Source organism: Ipomoea triloba, chromosome 4 (genome assembly GCF_003576645.1).
Source record: "Ipomoea triloba cultivar NCNSP0323 chromosome 4, ASM357664v1".
In the NCBI taxonomy this organism is placed as follows: domain Eukaryota; kingdom Viridiplantae; phylum Streptophyta; class Magnoliopsida; order Solanales; family Convolvulaceae; genus Ipomoea; species Ipomoea triloba.
The window spans coordinates 26,673,604-26,694,849 of NC_044919.1; the positions used below are offsets into that span (position 1 = coordinate 26,673,604).

The 21,246-nt window shown below is 34.7% G+C and overlaps 2 protein-coding genes and 1 non-coding gene across 9 annotated transcripts; 2 read left to right on the forward strand and 1 right to left on the reverse strand.

Annotated features, from left to right (window-relative positions):
* Positions 1–2,448: 2,448 nt before the first annotated feature.
* LOC116016083 lies at positions 2,449–4,378 on the forward strand. Its single transcript, XM_031256247.1, has 3 exons — positions 2,449–2,512; positions 3,199–3,428; positions 3,518–4,378. Exons 1-3 carry the CDS (start codon positions 2,449–2,451, stop codon positions 4,376–4,378), a joined length of 1,155 nt encoding a protein of 384 aa, XP_031112107.1.
* Positions 4,379–5,591: 1,213 nt separating this feature from the next.
* Positions 5,592–12,820, forward strand: LOC116016693 (pentatricopeptide repeat-containing protein At1g71490). 7 transcript variants are annotated; one of them, XM_031257065.1, is made up of 5 exons: positions 5,592–5,631; positions 6,267–9,043; positions 9,149–11,702; positions 11,808–11,904; positions 12,294–12,820. In XM_031257065.1, exon 2 carries the CDS (start codon positions 6,389–6,391, stop codon positions 8,594–8,596), a length of 2,208 nt encoding a protein of 735 aa, XP_031112925.1. In that variant the 5' UTR covers positions 5,592–5,631; positions 6,267–6,388; the 3' UTR covers positions 8,597–9,043; positions 9,149–11,702; positions 11,808–11,904; positions 12,294–12,820. The 7 variants fall into 7 exon arrangements, with proteins under 7 accessions (XP_031112925.1, XP_031112923.1, XP_031112921.1 ...); XM_031257063.1 differs by having other exon boundaries at positions 11,820–11,904; XM_031257061.1 differs by having other exon boundaries at positions 9,149–9,302; positions 10,493–11,904.
* A 4,623-nt stretch (positions 12,821–17,443) lies between these two features.
* On the reverse strand, positions 17,444–17,516 carry TRNAR-UCU. The gene has a single exon. It is a non-coding gene; the product is annotated as a tRNA-Arg (tRNA).
* Positions 17,517–21,246: the final 3,730 nt, after the last annotated feature.

Sequence of the window (21,246 nt, forward strand, 5' to 3'; positions counted from 1 at the left end):
TATATATATATATATATATATATATATATATATATATATATATATATATATATATATATATATATTGATGATGAAACTATAAACAATTCTAATATTTGAAAATGTACATATATTTGAAATTATAAGATTTGTGTATTAGTGTTGAAATTGATTACTTAAAATTTATATTAGGAAAAGTCTAAACAAAAATTAGAAGGAAGAGCATGGCTAATTGATACTATTTTAAATAACAAAAATAAATTATAATCGAGAAAACCCTAATGCGGCCTCCTTTTTCTCTCTAAAACCAAACGTCTTTCTCTGCTGCTCAACTCTGGCTTCCACCGCCGGCCTCCGGCCGGAGCTCTAATGGAGCTTTGAGCCGGCGGTTTTGGTCACCTTCTATGTTTGCTCTCGTTCTTCTTCCGCCCCGACCACCGTCGCAGCTCCGTCCGCCTCCGACCACCGCCACCGATCTTCTTCTCCCGTTTTCTCTCCCTTTGAATAAAATAATAGTAGGTAGGTATTGGGGTTTGTGTTGGTAGTCTTGAACTCCCAACCCTACTTTGACTTTACCTACTTTTTATTTTCTCTATTATTGTGTTTTCCTCTCGTTAGTTTCACGAGCATTTTTACTCTCGTTACTTTCACGAGCTTTTCATTTTCATTAGCATAAATCGTTTAGTTTGGTTTCGACAAGTGTTGATCTTATCCTGGACGAGCAAAAAAGAATGATGACGAAGACCCAGATTATCTTTGATGAAGCTTTAAGCTCCCTGAAGGAACATAGCTTCATAATTATGAAACAGTCTGCGATTCAAGTTTTCTATAGCATAGTTAGAAAAGTTGTTTCTATGTCTGATTGTAAGGAATAGTTTACTATTTTATTGATCATTGATGTAAATGTTTTATGATATGAATTAATGGAATAGCTACGTTTACCTTCAAAAAAAAATTATAATCAAATAAAAGGAATCTCTATGTTGGCTAAGCTCTATCATAATAATAATAATTACAATCAATAATTAATATTATTCTATCATAATAATAATAATTACCATACTACTAAAATACCCCTATATTTGGGCGGGAAAACTTTAGAGGAGAATATTGCTTTTATATATAGTATAGATAGATTGTTCATGCCCATACAAATTACAGACTATAATGCCCACTAGCCTTTAATTTATAACTTAAGATATAAAAATTACAGACTATAATGCCCACTAGCCTTTAATTTATAACTTAAGATATAAAACGTTTGTTCCAAACATGAGTTATTTACTTATTTATCGAAGGGAAATCCCAACCAACAAATTACTATTGGGAATAGAGACGTAGCTGACTTTGGGGATGAAATCAATGGAGTGGACAATCGAGAAAGGAAAAGTCGGCAGTCGGCAAAAATATAGAAAGAAATATTGGCTTTACCGTTTTCAGTATATAGAGTATGTATTATTTGTGGCGCAGAAATATAGAAAGTAATATGTATTCTTTTATATTTGTGGCGTATGCATTCTTGTATTATCAGCAAAATATTCTGTTTTCTTTAATTAATAATTTAATAAAATAACTTATAATATTGTTAATTCAAATATAAAAGTTATGTATCTTCACCTCTGGCGTGCTCTTTAATTATTAATTATTAAATGACATAATTTAATAAAATAATTTATAATATTATTAAGGGAAAATGGCATCTTTAATCCATGAGTGACTGAGTTATAGGGGTAGTGACGACTCAGTCCCTGAGTTATGGTCGTATTCGAGTTTAGTCCCTCAGTTATTCACGAAGTGGCGAGTTTAGTCCTTGACCGTTAAATTTGACGAAAAAATTAAAAAATATTTAAAATTTGAGGGGTAAAATAGGAAATTCACATTTTATTCTTCTTCTTATATTAAAACCACTTTTACAACATTATTTTTCACTTCTTAGCCTAATTATTTTCAAGATTCTTCAATTTTAAAAGCATTTCAACAACTTTTAAATAACTTGTTAGGAAACTGACTCTCGTATAACAAAATTAAGACTTAGCACAAACAAAGAAACACATGATCATTATATTTAGGGGTATGAAACACACTACAAGTTTTGATTTTTTTACTAAGCAACAAATGTAATCAAATTAAAACTTTTGAGATACAAAATGATGTCAAATTTCTCATGTTGCTTTTATGAGAAATTCACCAAAAGAATATTTGACTAAACTACTACATACAAAAGAATTTTTACATACTAAAAATCTCAAGTTATTTCGCATCTCAAAAGTTCTAATTTGATTACATTTGTTGCTTAGTAAAAAAATAAAAAATTGTAGCACATAAATGTAGAATGGTGTAACCAATCACGGTCAATCAAATACCTTTTCAAGTATGTGAACAAAGGTAATGACCGTATAACGGCTGAATTTTACAAGACCACACAAGATGATAACGGTAATGAAGTTGTAGATGAGATAAACATGTATTATGATTGCCAGTACATCGTCTCTGCCTGTGAGGCTACATGGCGCTTATTCAGCTTTGAAGTGCAGTACAGAACTCCGCCAGTTGAGAGATTCTGCCTGATTGTTAATCAATTGTTTTCCAAGATGATGATAGTATTGATCATGTTCTAAATAGGGAGACAGTTGGACAAATCATGTTTAATGGATGGTTTATAGCAAACCAAAAATACTCAGAAGCAAGGTTGCTAACTTACATTGAGATGCCAACAAAATTTGTTTGGAAAAAAATGTTCGTGAGTGGCATCTAAAACAAAAGGGATTCTCTATTGATTGCATCTTCTATGTTCCACCAGCATGTGGTGAAATATATTATTTAAGGTGTCTGTTGAACATAGTTCGTGGTCCTACAAGTTTTAAAAACATTAGGACATGTAATAGTATTGAGTACATGACCTTTAGAGATGCATGTTATGCACATGATTTATTAGATGATGATAAAGAGTACATTGATTCTATAAATGAGGCTAGCTATTGGTCAACTGCTCATTCAATTAGAAAGTTCTTTGTCATTTTATTAACATCAAATTGTATGATTAGGCCTGAAAATGTTTGGAATGAGGTTTGGTAGCATTTGTCTGAGGATGCCCAATACAATCAAAGAAGAATATTACAACAACAAGGTTTTAATTAACATATCTCGTTTTCAAAGCTAAATTATAATCTAGATGTATATTTTAATTAATTTGAACTATAATTATTTTCAATTCGACAGATTTGGTGCTAACAGACGAAGAGAAGAAGAATTTCGCATTGATTGAGCTGGAGAAAATTTTGAATGTACAAAACAAGTCTTTAAAAGACTTCCATCCAATGCCAGTTCCAAGTTTGGATAATTCCAGATTGGTTGATAACAAATTGCTTTTTGAGGAGTTATCCTATGATCGTCAACAATTACTTCAAGAGTCCAAGACTCTAAGTTTAACATTAACATATGAGCCAAGGGTTGTTTATGATATAGTTATACAAGACGTGTCAGCAAGGAACAATTGTTTATTGACTTTATTCTTTGTTTACGGTTATGGTGGAACTAGAAAAAGATTTTTATGGAGGGCGTTGTTACCTTGCGAACCAAAGGTGAAATTGTGTTAAATGTTACATCGAGTGGTATATCTTATTTGCTATTACCAAGTGGACAAACTGCACACTCGAGATTCGCAATACCAATATCAATAAATGAAGATTCTACGTGTAACATTAAACAAGGAAGCCATCTAGCCGAATTGGTTGTCAAGACCAGTTTAATCATTTGGGATGAAGCTCCCATGATGCACAAACATTGCTTTGAAGCGCTTGATCGAACCATGAGAGATTTATTGCGCTTTGTAAATCCCTACAGTGGATCAAAAACATTTGGTAGCAAAACAGTTGTCCTAGGTGGAGATTTCCATCAAATATTACCAGTGATCCCTAAAGGTACTAGGCAAGATATTGTAGCATCAACCATAAATTCTTCTTATCTTTGGAACAATTGCAAAGTGTTGAGATTGACCAAGAATCTCCGTTTAAATAGTGTTGAAGCCGAAGTTGACATAAGAGCATTGGAGGATTTTTCTAATTGGATTGCTTCTATCGGTGATGACAAGATTGGTGGATTGAATGATGGATATGTGGAATTTGAGATTCCAAGTCACATGCTACTAACATCCACTGGTGACCATATTGCTACAATTGTGAAAAGTACATTTCCTATGTTTTTAAATGGGAATTTTGACCCAAGTTATCTTCAATGTCGTGCCATACTAGCACCAATGCTAGATGTTGTGAACTCTGTAAATGAATTTATGAGTGCGTTGCATACTTCTGAAAGTAGGACATACTTTAGTTGCGACACAGTTTGCAAAGCTGATTCAAACAATGGAATACTTGATGATGTACACACCAGAGTTCTTTAACGACATTAGAGCTTTAGGTGTACCAAATCATTCATTAACTTTGAAAATTAGTTCACTAATCATGTTGTTAAGAAATATAGACCATTCACTTGGACTATGCAATGAGACTAGATTGGTAATCACCAAGTTAGCAGACCGAGTTATTGAAGCAAAGATCATGTATGGTGCTAATGAAGGAACAAAAGTCTTGATTCCTCACATGTCTATGACACCATCTTATCCAAGGCTTCCATTCAAATTTCAAAGGAGACAGTTCCCATTGATGCTATCATATGCAATGGCCATTAATAAAAGTCAAGGTCAAGTGCTATCGCATGTGAGATTGCTACTAAAGAAACCGGTGCCTGTACATGGTCAGTTATATGTTGCTGCTTCTCGAATTAACAATCCAGATGGTCTGAAAATATTAATTGTAACTAAATCAAGTTCAATTTGTACATCAACAACCAATGTTGCGTACCATGAGATTTTTAATAATTTGTAACTTTTTAATTATTTGCATTTCAATTTGAACAAAATGGGTAATTGTTTATTAATTTTCTTGCATGTAGATCTCTAATTTTTATTAATTCAATTATACAACTTATATTAATATAATTCTTTTCAATTTTTCAATTTTTAATTAAAAATATTTTAATTACCCTCCGAAGTTTTAAAACAATTGATAGAACTAAATTCATCCATACATTCAAGTGTATAACAACATATGTAAAGTATGAAGTAAATAGGAGAATTTAGGCCAAAAAATCTCATATCTTTATTACTCTTCAATAAAGCATAGACTAGAGAGAGCTGGGAGCATGGTCTCTTGGGTGTTGTTTAGAGAGAGAGTGAAGAGAGGAAAAAAGCCCTTATCATGAAGGACTAAAGTAGTAGAGTTTCTTTTATAGGGCTAATAACCGTACAATACATTAGGCATATATATAGTAATCGTAAGACGATATACCCCGATTATATTCTCTATCAACAGCATTACTAGTATTTAGTCCGTGCATCGCACGGTGAATTATAGTTAATTGAATGGCAAAATTCACTACTGTTCATTTTCCTCCCTTGCAAGTCAACCAAATGATTTTATAGTCAAAACCCCTAAAACCCTCAATGGCCTCAAAACAACTCCCACCTCCCTTTTGTTTTCGTTTTCCCTCTTTCCTTAGTTTGCTCCCCACTGGCGGCGCCTATTACACTGGCGGGGTGGGCCAGCGGGGCCGGACTGTTCTCTGCGACTTCCATGGAAACGCCCAACCGCCAAGGTAAATTGGATTTTTGTTTTGATGTTGAAAGTCTAGCTCTTTAATTTATTTCTCAAAATGGACTTTGGTATGAACATAATGATTATGGAGAGCCTCAATAATTCGTATTTGATTCCTGAAGCAAGTTTAAATTTTGAAATAACATTCTAGAGTCATAATCCTCCATAGCTGTGCTCGGTTTTGCCCAATAGTGTTTTTTTTTTTAATTATATCAATTAAAGTTTAGGTTCTAGCAGAAGTTTTAAAGATTTTTTTATGGAATTCATTTTGAAACTAAATAGTAGTTCAATAATACTGATAAGGATCGATGTGCGGGAGCCGTGAGATTGATGAGTATGCCTTGGTTTTATTGGAGGACACAACTGAATATAAGTATATTCCTGTATTCCTTCTTCTTCTATTTTTCTATGAATTTTTTTTCAAATTGTAAAATGCAAATCTTTTTTTTTTTTTCTAACATGTTGCCAAGAAAGGAATAAACCAACATGGGGGAAACAAATCCAAATCAGGCTGGATCTTAATGATTTTTTTAAAAAAAATTGATTAATTATTATTATTTTTTTGTTTTTGATTTAATATATAATTTGTTGGGTCTTACCTTTTCCTTTTCTGGTTGCATTGTCAATGTGCTGCAGGGTGCAGTTGGAAAAGGGATTGAACTGTTGTAAGTGTTATTTGTTCGGGATGTTGCGAATGTGGGTGCAGTCATGCAGTCAGCACCCTTTAATTGTTCTGGTAGCCTCATCATCTACATTTTATGCCCTTTGCAGTTAAATATTTGCTACCCAAAAACTTTTCTCTGTTACAAGTTGAAAAATTCATACCCAAGAAGTGGAAACAAAGTGTTAAAGTATCAGACATTCAAAACAATATTCAGTCCCTTATTTCTAGTTCTCATGAACTTATCGTAGGGACTCATATGCCCTATGATGAATCTATGGTGGATTGCCTTCTATTGACCTTGAAAAATTTTGTCAGTCAAGGCCATTTAGCAAAAGCGGTTAGAACTTTTGGTCTTATTCAGTTGCATGTACCCTTACAATCCCCATGTGACACAGTGCTACAGTCCTTATCATCTCTCTTGTTATGTTGTACTAACCTCAAGTCATTTAGTGAGGGTAAACAACTCCATGCCTACATCATTACTTCTGGCCTTGCACGCCATAGGATGTTGGTTCCTAAAATAGTCACCTTCTACACAACATTTGATTTACTTTTTGATGCTCACAAGGTGACTGAAACTTCAAACATTTTGCATCCTTTGCCCTGGAATCTCCTTATTTCTTCTTATGTGAAAAATAGGCACTATGAGGAAGCTCTATCCGCCTATAAGCAAATGGTAAGTAAGGGAATCTGGCCTGATAATTTCACTTATCCATCTGTTCTCAAGGCTTGTGGTGAACAGGTAAATCTTGCTTTTGGAAGGGAGGTTCACAAGTCTATAGATGCTAGTTCACCAGAGAAAAACTTATTTGTTCAGAATGCTTTAGTGTCAATGTATGCTAAGTGCGGGGAACTGGATGTTGCTCATGATATCTTTGAACAAATGCCAGTTAAGGATGCAGTTTCTTGGAACTCAATCATTTCTGGATATGCCTCTAATGGTATATGGAGTAAAGCCATAGATCTTTTTGAAAACATGATGGCTAATGGTATTGAATTAAATATTATCACTTGGAATACTGTAGCTGGTGGTTGCTCAAAAACAGGTAACTTTACTGGGACTTTTGAATTGCTCTCTCGGATGAGAAATTATGGATTTCAGTTGGATCCTGTGGCTGTTCTTATAGGTTTAGGAGCATGTTCTCAGACTGGTTTGTTAAGGTTGGGGAAAGAAATTCACTGTTTGGCAATTCGAAATTATTTTGAGAATTTTGATAATGTAACAAATGCTCTAATCACTATGTATGCCAGATGCAAAGGTCTAAAACAGGCATATATTCTCTTTCAGTTGAAAGAGACAAAAACTATAGTTTCCTGGAACTCAATCATATCTGGTTTTTCACATTGGGATAAATATGAAGAAACATCATTCCTTTTCAGAGAAATGTTGTTTTCTGGCTTTGACCCAAATTTTGTGACAATAGCAAGCATACTTCCCCTGTGTGCTCGGGTTGCAAATCTGCAACATGGCAGAGAGTTTCACTGCTACATTACAAGGCATGAAGGTTTTGAGGAACAATTGTTATTGTGGAATGCTCTTCTGGATATGTATGCAAGATCAGGAAAAGTTTCTGTAGCCAAGAAACTATTTGATTCCATGAGGAAGAAAGATACAGTGACGTACACTTCATTAATAGCTGGATATGGTATACAAGGAGAAGGAAAAGCTGCAATTAAACTTTTTGAGGACATGATTAGGTCCCAGTTAAAACCAGATCATGTCACCATGGTTGCTGTTTTGTCAGCCTGTAGTCATTCAGGTCTTGTAATGCAGGGAGAGAAGCTATATGAACAGATGCAAAGTGTTTATGGTATAAGTCCTCAACTGGAGCATTTTTCCTGTATGGCTGATCTCTTTGGGAGGTCAGGTTTACTAAAAAAGGCTGTACAAGTTCTCAAGAAGATGCCGTTTGAGCCAACAGCTGCAATGTGGGCAACATTGATTGGGGCATGTAGAATCCATGGAAATACCGAGATAGGGGAATGGGCAGCTGAGAAACTGCTGGAAATGAGGCCAGATAATTCAGGATACTATGTTTTGATAGCAAACATGTATGCTGCTGCTGGTTGTTGGAACAAACTAGCTAAAGTGAGGACCTTAATGAGGGACTCAGGTGTGAGGAAGGATCCAGGATGTGCTTGGATTGATATGGGAGCTGGATTTTCCTCCTTTATGGTTGCAGACACCTCAAACAGTCAAAGGTGTGAAATTTATTCTTTGTTGGGAGGACTGACTAGGCAAATAAAAGATGCTTCTTATGTTGCTAATGAGGAATCAACATTTAGTGAAGAAGCTTATTAGGCATTGATTGTGTAGAACTCAAAAAGGAACAAATTTCTCATTTCGAAGATTGAAACTATAGTGACAATTGATACACATTGCAGATAGGGAATATCTTGGTTTCAATGAAGGATGTGGCTCATTCAGTCATCAATTGATAATCAAGTTCTGTTGCAAAACTGGTAGCATTAGCCTGTTCACTACCTGCTACATTTGGATCAGCTAGAACAAAGTGGATATGTGGTAATACTGTAATAGTCATTATCATTGATTTCAAATAGGAGGTCTCTATGATAAATTGCTGTAAAAGATTCTTCAGTTTCTTTTGAGTAGAAGTCAATATTCCTTGAAGAAGAGATAGAAAAAATGTCTACCAATGACAGATACGAGGGGGTGATTCCACAGCAACACTACATAATCATCATTATGTAACAGCTTATTGGCTGTTATTATATTATACATGTTGAGGTAAAGGATACACAAATGATTTATGGCTTTGGACCTCTGATTCTAATCTCATTCATCTTCTTAGTTTTGCTATAGTACTTAAATTATGATATTTATGTGTTCCAGATACAGTGCCAAATTCCTTTCAAGTAGAAGGAATGAGCAATCAGCTCGTAATTACTACATGCTTTAGAAGGCAATTTGGTGGGGCTACACTCATGGTGCAGAGACTCGGTCTGCATCATGTGAGCATCAAATACCAGCTAAATCCTTTTCAATGGTATTTTCTCCATTAAAGTTTCAAGATGGATTGGTTAATTAAAACTGTAAGGATAAGTTTACTTTAATCATTATTTCAGACATAAATCCAAATTCCTTAGCAAACTACTGAGTATATTAAGGATCACTTAGATTTGATGTCTTTTTATGAATTAATTTCATAATTTTTTTTTTCTTCAAGTGCAGTACTGCACTGTACTTGCACATTGGAAATATGGTGGTTGTATGCAGAGAGCATAACTTATTTTTTAGTTTATTGGATAGTTAGAGGTTTTATAATTGACATTTGGTATAGAAAATGTTGGATCCATAGAAAACAAACATTTGTAAGTGTCTTAGTTGAATGGTTTACCTCAAAAGAATCTATTTTTCTTTTTAGTATTCATCACCACATGCTACTGCTAGTATTATTGTTCTCAATGTTGCAAAGGTGCCTTACATTATATAAGATTTCCATGAGCTGAACTCTCATTTTTGCATCACAGTAAATGTTTCCAGTATGTTTTTTTTTAGTGCCAACTTTGTTAGCTTATGTTATGGTTAATGTCTTTGATTTATGGCAGTTTATTGGCATTTATTTATGTTTGTGTAGAACAAATTAGTGCTTGTTTATGTCCAGGTAGTCATAAATGATGTCCAAATACTCATGGAAATTGAAACTTGAAAGCATCTTTTCAATGAGGAATCAAAGTACCATTGTGTGCTTTAGTATATAGTCTGTGCTGAAATGTAGAAAAATGGTAAGGGCAAAACCTTTGTATTGATTATAGGAAAATGCTTTTTACCCATCTTAAAGTTTCCCATCCTAAATTCCCTCCTAATATGTGACTTATAATCATTGGGTGTTCATGAAAAGTATCGAGTCAAATAGTGCTATGAAACGAGGGAAAATTATGAGGAAAAATTTTGGAGGGGTGAATAGGCATTACTCTTGATTGTAAGATCTATACATTCTCTTTTAAAAATAATTAAATAAAATGATATGTATGAGCCATCAATGAGCATCTGTCAACGGAATTTATTTATGTGATCAAACACAGTTACCAGATGTTGTGGTGTTCTGCATTAATATGATTCTTCTATTCTTTTCATATAAATACTTGGAGGATAATGACATATAGGCAGTTGAATTCTGAAGCATTGGGTAACAATTTTGAGCCTAAATTAACTAAGCTGAATTATAATTGATAGCTTGGCAAACTGGAGTCTAATGCCCCCACCCTGCCACCGTGCCCTGCATAAATGGTCCATAGGCTAATGGCTGCAGGTATGACCCTCATTCAGCTATAATGGGGTCTGATGGTAAGTCTCCCGCTGTTTGTGTGAGGATGATATGCAGAAGGTGGATGAGAAAGTTAAGTAGAGATATTGTGATGCATTTTGGGGCAAGGTCTACCATAGGAAGAGAGATATTAAGGGAGATTAAATCTGTATTGCTCTTTTTTGAAAACTAATGAAAACCTCCAACAGGTTGACCATTGTGGTAAAGTGCATATTTTGTTCTACTATGCCTTTGAACCTCGGATATGTGGTTTACTATGCCTTTGATTAGGTTCAAACAGTGTATCCATTGAGGAATACATCTACAACTCGAACTGAGAGATCTCTTTATGCCTAGTCTGGATGAGTAAATTCATCTTAACACCAGGTGAAGGATTAGGTTGCGGGGACATTGGTAAGTAGTATTACTCTTGATTATATCTTCTTGAATGTTTTTATTTTTTATTTTTAAAAAAACACAAAATTTCTATAACTCCAATTGCCAAAAGGAGAAATAAGTAGTATGCTTGGAAGCATTAATGGTGAGTGTTTCCATTTAGATAGTGTTGAACTTGAGATATAAATGAAGGATGCTCCAAGATAACACTGTGGAAAGTGAGAAAGGATGGGAAAACTGCTTAGAAAACAAGCTTAAATTTCCCAGGCGACAAATCTGCATAACTACAAATATCAGACACCAAAAAGAAGTGATGCCCTTTTTTCTTTTGGGAACTTGATGCTTTCTGGTACTAAAAGAGTTATGCTTTCTTCCCTACACTGCACATGTTCATGATATATAAATAATCTTGGATAAAAAAAAACAAGAATTCAAGAATAATAGGATGGCCACGTGTGCATAAGTTTTCATCTCCCTTCTCCAGTTAACTGAGAATGAATCAGATTCCACACAATCAACATAGACTGCAGATGCAATATTCCAATTTCAGCATAGCATATTTATTTTAAATAAAACAAATGCTTAAGAATCTCTCTTCAGTCTTCATCCTTAATTCCTTATTCTCAACATTTCAACCATCCCCTTTAAGATCATCCCCCCTACCTTCATCCTCTCCCTTATTTCAAACTAATCATTCATTTTGGATTGCCTCTTCCACCTTCATGACTGACCATGACAGAGAAGGTAAAATACTTTCTCTTTTTTTTTCTTTTCTTTTCTTTTCCCTTTCAATCAAATTACACAAATTATATATCTTCAATCCCAAGAAAGGAGAACTATGTTTAACAGTGATGAAAGCAGATATTCTGTTGCATGGTGATGAGGATCAAGATTGATTGCAATGGCTGTCTGATGAAAGTTAGAAAGGCACTTCTCAGTATTCCAGGTAAATATGTATATAGACTTGTGTTCAAATGAGAACACTTCGGTGATAACGTGCGAACAAGCATAAATGCACACAATCTATTCTAGGGTTTCCACCGTCGTCCAGACATGTCTGGGAGTAGATTGTGTGCGCTCATGCTTGTTTGCACGTTCTCTCACCTAAGGAAGTGTTCTGATATGATCCTGAATATATATATATATATATATATATATATATATATATATATATATATATATATATATATNATATATATATATATATATATATATATATATATATATATATATATATATATATATATATTCCTTAATATCATATCATATCCCAGCTGTCTTTTTGATTTGCTCTTCTGCTAACAAGCTGTGTTTTTGTTGATGAAAAACAAAAAGAGTTGGAGAAGCATTTGATAGAGCAGAAGCATAGCAGAGTGAGTGTGTGTGGAAGATTTGTGCCACAAGATGTAGCAATCCAGATAAGGAAAAGGACTAACCGCAGGGTGGAGATATTGGATGTGCAAGAGTTCAATGAAATCCCAGAACACAAACAACCCCCCTTGTTCATAACATCATAGTTCATCCACCCATGCCTCAGCTCCTCCTCCATCTTAATTGTAATCAGCTTAGCTTTCCTTTTCTTAATTAATTAATATCTGCTACTGTACAATTTTTTTTCCCTAGTGATATTCATTAAATGTTTACATAGTTGAAACCTTGAAAAAGAGGTTAGCCTATTTGTTAAGGGATACATGTTTTCCATGTAGAAAAAAGAAAGTAGGCCTGGGATGTTTTTTAAGGAACAGTTCCAATAGAAATAGTATAGCACTAGCCACTAAGATGCCAAGAGGGCTAAAAATACAAACTTGTAATCACAAGGTCACGAGCTCGAATCTCAATCTTTTTTGTTTTGAGCTGATCAATTATGGGTAATTTAGGTTTATTTACCTCCTTGTAATCTTTTACCGGTTAGGGTTATACGTTGGGATTTACTAGTGCACATTTTTGGATAGTAATTGCGGGTTTCTCTAATCACATAAAAAATACTCCGTATATAACAATAAGATCAAAACTCTTAGTTATAAGTTCAAACCTTATTAGGAAGATTTTAGTGTGGATTTGTTTTGATCAAACATACATACACTTGTACAAATAAAAGAAAAACATAGTGATTAGATAGTTACACAAGGGGTCCAAGGTTTATCTTGAATTTTGATCCAAAAGAGGAACGACAGGAGGTTTAGAGCATCCTCAATATCCTTGGATATTAGATCTCCACCTCAACCTTTCTCTCCCCTTACCTTCTCTCTCCTTTGTGACAAGAAGTGCAAGTTTAATAGTGATAGTTTTTTTTTTTTTTTTTTTTTTGAGTTTTTATCACCCAACTAAGAGAGAGGAGAGAGAGAAAATGAGGAAAAAATAATAATTTCTGATGATTTAAAAAAAAAAAAAATAAAAGTAAAGAAAAGAAAGGCCCCTATTATGTCCCATGTTGGGCGCAGCAGTGCGTGAAACACGTGAATTACGCCCACAAAAACTTTGATTTGCAGTAAAAACAATTTCACAAAAACCTCACCCCCTATCAGCGCAAAAATCCTATCTAAATTTTTTTTATGCAAAAAAAAAAAAAAAAATCCATTAGTGAGGATACCTAACAATTTGGAGTTCGCAATGTTACCTCCTTTATGTTAGCTCTTTAAAAAAATTAATAATAATCATGTTCTTTTAATGAGGTTTTCTCCTCGCCCTGTGACCTTAGTCAGCAAAGAACCACAAGGAGAAGGAGAGCTACCCGCCACTTCTCTCTCTATATATTTGCTTTTATATACTTATATATGTATGATACAAAATAAAATATGGATGATGGTGCGAAGGTAAATGTATATTGAGTGTTAATATGAAAAAATTTGGTCCCACAAATATTTCTGACCATCATAGATGCCTTATTACGTTGGCCTGGCATAGAGCCAGGACCCTAACCTGTGGCGTCTTGTCCCAAACATTTTAGTCAATAGAGGTTTTTTGATGACCAAGACTAAATCATTGTGAACTGGCACAACCGCCCAAGTGGTGTAACTTTGGCTATTTAAATTTGATTCATTATATTTCTTTCAAAAAATTTTTTTTTTTGATTCATTATATTAGGTTATACATTAGCCACTCCAAATATTCTAACACGCCATAATCTCACAAACAATAAATATAACTAGTAAATTAGCCATGCGATGCACGAATAAATTTTTTTATTATATATTTAGATAATAAAATTAAAGATAAAATTATATAGAATTCTAATATTTGAAAGTGTATATTTTTTTATTATAAAATTAGTTAAAAATACTCCATATTACTTAATTAATAGAATTATATATTACTCGTTTGTCCACATTTATCTTAGAAAAATTGATATGTAATATTATTTATGTAATTATATTATTACTAAAATAAATATGGAAAAAGGAGAAATAATTTAATTTTAATTATTATAAAAATAGATCCAACAACCCATGTTTAGTTTAATTAACATAATATTATTAGGCTGTTATACTAATATATGTGCAATTATATTTTTATACCTTAAGTATATTCTTTTTCACCATATCACATTTACTTTTTTATCCTCCCTCATATCTCAATGAATTAGTTGTAATTAATATAAAAATAAATCTAACGACCTATGTTTAATTGTAATTATACAAATATCCATATAATTATTAGCTTCATCAACATAATAATTATTAGTTTTTTTTTTGAAAAGCACATAACAATTATTAGTTAATTATACTAATATATGTGTAATTAATTCCTTAATTACCATAATTATTATTAAGTAATTATACTAATATTGTAAAATTAAACTTATATTTTAAGTATTATATATATATATATATATATATATATATATATATATATATATATATATACATACATACATACATACATACATATAGATATAGATATATATACACAGAAGAATAGGAATTATAAATTTTTTTGTTCTCATAGTATTATACCTTAAGTGTGTGTGTAATAAAAAAAAATAATTATAATTATAAAAACACTCCAATGACTCATGATTAATTGTAATTATACTAATATTTATATAATTATTAGCTTAATCTATATTTAGTATATATAAAAGTAAAATCCTCCTATTTCAGTTTCCCGCCCAAACTTTTGTAGCCAAACTTAGAGAAAGTAAAGGATGTCCTTGACATGGAACCCTATCAGAGAAGTTCAAAGGCTCAATGGTTGACTGGCTGCTATAGACAAATTCTTGTCTAAATCAGATGTGTGTTCCATCTCCTTATTCCAAACCTTAAAGAAAAACAAGGGGTTCAAATGGACCCCAGATTGCTAAGTCGCGTTTGAGAAACTAAAGAAGTATTCATTATCTCCGCCCTTGTTGGCAAAGCCCAAGGTGGGCGATACCTTACTTCGTATTTGGGTGTGTCGCAAGGTGCGATTAACTCCGTGCTAGTCAAGGAAAAAGGAGGGACCCAACATCTTATCTACTATGTGAGCAAAGCCTTACATGAGGCTGAGCTCTAGTACACCGTGGTGGAAAATAGTATATTTGTGGTGGTTACTTCATCAATGAGATTAACGCACTATTTTTAGGCACATCCTATCCAGATGCTCTTGCACCAGCCACTATGAAGTTTTTTTAGAAATACAAACACTTCATCTAGTTTGACATCGAATTCAAGTCGCAGCCAACCATCAAGGGCCAATGTCTGGCTTACTTTATAGTGGAATGCGCAACACGAGAGGTGACAAAGCAGGTCGAGATCAAAGATGGAGGGTGGTGGACTTTATCCACATACGGTTCTTCCAACAACAAGGGCTGCGAGGAGGGGTAGTGCCCATCACTCTAAAGGGATTACGGGCTCACTATGCCATCTAGTTTCACTTCAACACACACACACACACACACACACACACACACATATATATATATATATATACGTACACACACACACACACACACACACACACATATATATATATATATATACGTACACACACACACACACACACACACACACATATATATATATATATATACATATACATATATATACATGTTGGGCACGACAATGTGTTATCCCTTGCCCTATCTAGGTGACGATGGTGCATACATTGGTGACGACAGTGTGCTATGCCTTGGACTAAATGGGTGGCGATGGTATCTACGTTAGGAATGATGGTATGCTATGACTTGGCCTGGGTGACGATGGGCTTGAATGATTATGTTAGCAAAGAAAACATTTTATATATACATGTTGGGCACGACGATGTGCTATCCCTTGGCTTATCTGGGTGACGATGGTGTGCTATGCCTTGGACTAAATCGGTGACGATGGTGCCTACGTTAGGAAAGATGGTGTGCACTTTGCCTAACTGGGTGACGATGGGCACTGAGGAAAGATGGTGTGCACTTTGCCTAACTGGGTGACGATGGGCACTAAATGATTATGTTGGAAAGCAAAAATATCACGCCTAGTGGGATTCAAACCCACAATCCCTTGATTAAAAGTCAAGTGCTTTATCCATTAACCCATAAGCACTGATCAATTATGTTAGTAAACAAAAGTTTATATATTAATATGCACGGGAATTTTATGAATTTTTGTACAGTGGGGCATCAAACATAGCTAGGTAGCGATCTCCTATCCTCAGGCAAACAATCAAGTGAAAAATACGAACAAGACCATCCTCGATGGTTTAAAGAAAAAGAAATTAGAAGTAGCTGGCGGAGCATGGGTGGAAGAACTTGACAATATTCTGTGGGCTTACTACTCAACGCCAAGCCACCGGGGAGACTTTGTTTGCTTTGGATTATGGGTAGTCGAAGTAATGGAGTACGAGTCAGGACTCTGTTTGCTTTGGATGACCTTAACTTAACTTTCTAGATGACGATAGTGTGTTATGCCTTGGACTTTGTTTGCTTTGGATTATGGGTACTCAAAGTAATCATACCGATGCTTTGGATTATGGGTACTCGAAGTAATCATACCGAGCTTTGGATTATGGGTACTCGAAGTATGCCTTGGACTCTGTTTGCTTTGGATTATGGGTACTCGAAGTACCGAGTAGAAGTTTTAGTAGAAGATAGTGTGCTATGCCTTGGACTCTGTTTGCTTTGGATTATGGGTAGTACCGAGTAGAAGTTCTAGTAGAAGGTAGTGTGCTATGCCTTGGACTCTGTTTGCTTTGGATTATGGGTACTCGAAGTACCGAGTAGAAGGATGGAGTACTGGACCTTAACTTAACTTTCTAGATGACGATAGTGTTGCTGGACTAAATGGACTTAACTTTCTGGATGACGATAGTGTTGCCTTGGACTAAATGGGTGGCGATGGTGTCTACGTTAGGAATAATGGTGTGCGCAAGGGAAACATTGTATTGTAAAATGTATTCATTTCACGCCTAGTCTTTCTGGATGACGATAGTGTTGCCTTGGACTAAATGGGTGGCGATGGTGTACGTTAGGAATAATGGTGTGCGCAAGGGAAACATTGTATTGTAAAATGTATTCATTTCACGCCTAGTGGGACTCGAACCCACAATCCCTTGATTAGAAGTCAAGTGCCTTATCCATTAGGCCATAGGCGCTGATCAATTATATTAGTAAACAAAAGTTTATATATTAATATGCACGGGAATTTTCTAAATTTTTGTACAGTGGGGCATCAAACATAGCTAGGTAGCAATCTCCTATCCTCAGGCAAACAATCAAGTGAAAAATACGAACAAGACCATCCTCGATGGTTTAAAGAAAAAGAAATTAGAAGTAGCTAGCGGAGCATGGGTGGAAGAACTTGACAGTATTATGTGGGTTTACTGCTCAACGCCAAGGAGGGCCACCGGGGAGACTCTGTTTGCTTTGGATTATGGGTTTGAGGCCTGAGCCCCAGTCGAAGTAATCATACCGAGTAGAAGGATGGAGGAGTACGAGTCAGAGCGGAATGAGGCGTTGTAAAGGGTGGACCTTAACTTTCTAGATGAAGGGAGAGAAACGGCCTTCTGTAAGATGAAGAACTACAGTCCACAACTTAAGTCTTATCACGATGCAAAGGTCCGACATCGATACTTCCAAATGGGCGAGTATGTGTTAAGAAGGAGAGGCAAGTCAGCCCCTCGATGGAGGAAAGTTCACCCAAAAAAATCAAAAACAAAAAAACAAAAAAACAAAAAAAAAACAAAAAAAAAACAAAGAAAAAAGGGGCCCTACATTATTATTACAGAAATCAATTGCCAGACACATACAAGTTGAGAATGGTAGGAGACCGAATGATCAATAGGGTATGGAATTCAGAGCATTTAATAAAATATTACATAGCACTCAAGCTTGTCTACGATAATAATCATGGCTCGCCCAGATTATTTTATTGAATAAATTTGTTTTTTTGTGAAACATCATGATGTAGATTTCCAAAGCACAAAAAAAAAAAAAAAAAAAAAAAAAGGTACCAACAACAACATATGTTGTGCGCCGAGGCCGCGCCTCGACCAAAAAAAGAAACTTAGAGTTTTAACTAATCTAAATAAGAATTGTTTTATTCGCATAAGTAAAATTGTTCAAAGTATTAAAATTTCAAAGACATAAAAAGTTGTGACCGAAACTTGTTCAACATCAATCTACTCCAAGGGAAGACCGAGGCTGCCTATGTCGGAGGCGATACTGAGAAGGTTAGCAATGGGGATAGCTCGCGGATGGGATTTGTGGTCTCTTCATTGGTTGCAATAGCATAATCTCCTTCTTTCTTGGCATTAGGATTTGGGTTCTCCTCTACCAATTCAAGTAGACCCATGGCCATTGGATCAAAGCTTGTCATATTTTCAAACAGCACTGGGTAAATTTGTTGTTGCATTGTGTACATCCAAATCTCAAATGCAACATGAGCTTCGTCCTCCAACACCTCTCAACCTTCCTTGGTCTCAAGGAACTATTTAATCGCCTCGATGTCGCACATGTAGCTCATCACATCATCTTTGTACCTAGCGGAACACTTGTAGGCCTCTTCCGCCTTGCTAAAGACAGCAGCATGGGACTTTGTCAGGGCAACAACAGTGGCCCGAGTCTTCTCATGATCACCTTGTTCTTACTTCAACGAGGTTGTTAGGTCCGCATAACTCCTCCTCAGCACACCAATTTCACCCTCTTTTGTGTCTAAGGTCTCCTAGCGTGCCTGGAGAAGCTCTTTCAGGCATTTGTTGTCCTCAAGGATCTCATGGAACACTCACATGTTGGGCGTGGAGAACTTGTCCCGCCAGCATAGCATCTATAAGAATAAGGTCAAAAATGTCTTAGGCGTGATAGTTAAGGCATTAAAGTAATCACCAGCCCCCCTAATTAAAGTGTCACCAACCTCCATGATATGCATAAGGTACCGATCATATAACGAGTTCACGTCCATGGCAGCCAAGTAGCTCACATTCGCAGGAGGGGCAACGCGAGCAGCGTACTCCCTAATTTCGATATCGCCGCTTATTAGAAACGCTCCAAGGGGCACATCCATTCCTAGCCAAATCAAATTGGTCTGGGCGCGTGCAGTGTAGCTTGGTCTGAAGAAGGTTTCCCCGGCCGCTCGGGGGCTGAGGCGTGAAGGAAGAGTCATTAGGAAGTATTCCTTGTCATCATTAGGAAGGTCATCGTCATCAATTGGGTACACAACACACATTATAAATGAGTTAATTCCATTTTTGGTCCTAGAATTATAGGTGACAATCCACTTTTAGTCCTTTTTTATCAAAACATCTACTTTTGGTCCTAGTATTATTGTGGCATAACCATTTTTGGTCCTCTATCATCAAAATAGGTTAAATTTCGTTAAATACAACGGCATTTTGATCTTTAATTATGAATTGTTTCAAAATAATAAACATAAAAAATATAGTGGGTCAACCTACTTTGTATAAAAAAGATCTAAATGTCATTGTATTTAACGAAATTTCAACGATTTTGTTGACGGAGGACCAAAACTGGTCATATCACAATAATACTAGGACTAAAAGTGGATGTTCTGATAAAAAGGGACTAAAAGTGAAATGTCACTTATAAATCTATGACCAAAAATGGAATTAACTCTTATAAAATCAAGGAAGGCTAACCTGGTCAACAAGCAGAAACACTTAGAGGCACGCCCTCTAACAAAGAGAGAGAGAGAGTAGTCAGTCGAAATCATAAAAAGAAAAGATTCTAAGCAAATATACCCCAAACCAGTTTTAAAACATAAAACATAAAAAAATAAAAGAAAGAAAATGCAACCAATAGAATGGAAGAATCAAAACATAAAATTAAACATATGAATGAACGGTAGATGGCAAAAGATTATAACCAGAAAAAGGGTGTCTAGCCATTGAAATTCCAAAACATTTTTTAAAAAAAAAATAAAAAAATCAGCCAGTAAGTGTCTGTTAAGCCATTAAAAATTGGTAGCATGCTTAATTAGCTTCTTTTTTTAAAAAAAAAATATTTGATTTTCATTTCCTGTTGTCATGCAACAATGATCAAACATGCATGTTCAATGACCTGTTCAGTGTAATTTCAAGGAGGATTTATTTATGCAGTCATTTATTTTGTTTGCAAGATGATGAAAAGGAGATATGCATGCAAGTTGGAAGAAACTTTTCTCAAAGTAAACTCAATTGGTATTTTAAATGGTTACTGCTCTTTGTTCTTTTGCCTATCTTTGGTTCTTGAAATATAATATGAGGTAATGACATCTGGGATCCTTCAAATACAGTTGTTTTGTCACGTTTAATCCTAAACTTTTAAATTAATCAGCATTAGTTTTTCAATTTTCAAATTTTAACTAGCTATAATCCTTCAATTTTTAAATTTTAACCAACCGTGGTCCTTCGAGTTTTTTGCATTTTTAGTCTCACGACTATAGTAGCACTTGTAGGATTGGTCCACGACTTTCAAACTTTGCAATTTTGGTCCATGACTATTGTTTTTTTTTTTTTTTTGCAAAAATGGTCCTTCCGGCGCTGGAAAACAAAAACCGGCGAATTTTCCGACAATTTTTCGCCAGAAAAAAAAATTAACATATTTTACGTCAATTTATCGCCGGAAAAAAATTCTCCTTTCGAGTAAGATTAAAACTGACATTTCTAAAAAATTAATGTATTTTACTTTTTATTCAAAATTGACATTTCTAAAAAATTCCCATTTATGTTGGCAGATGTTACTACTGGGCAAAATTATTCAAATATTATTTTTACTTTTTAGTTTAAATTTAATCTTAATAATATTATTTTTTGTTGATCTTGAATTTGTATTAATAATTTTGAATTTGTACTTAATTGGCTAAAAAGTAAATATAATTTAAATTTAAGC

Coding starts and splice junctions, on each gene's coding strand:
- LOC116016083 (XM_031256247.1), top strand. CDS start 2,449: ATGATTGCCAGTACATCGTCTCTGCCTGTGAGGCTACATGGCGCTTAT. Junction 2,513..3,198: donor TTATTCAGCTTTGAAGTGCA/GTACAGAACTCC, acceptor TCAATTCGACAG/ATTTGGTGCTAACAGACGAA. Junction 3,429..3,517: donor CATTAACATATGAGCCAAGG/GTTGTTTATGAT, acceptor TGGTGGAACTAG/AAAAAGATTTTTATGGAGGG.
- LOC116016693 (XM_031257059.1), top strand. CDS start 6,389: ATGCCCTTTGCAGTTAAATATTTGCTACCCAAAAACTTTTCTCTGTTA.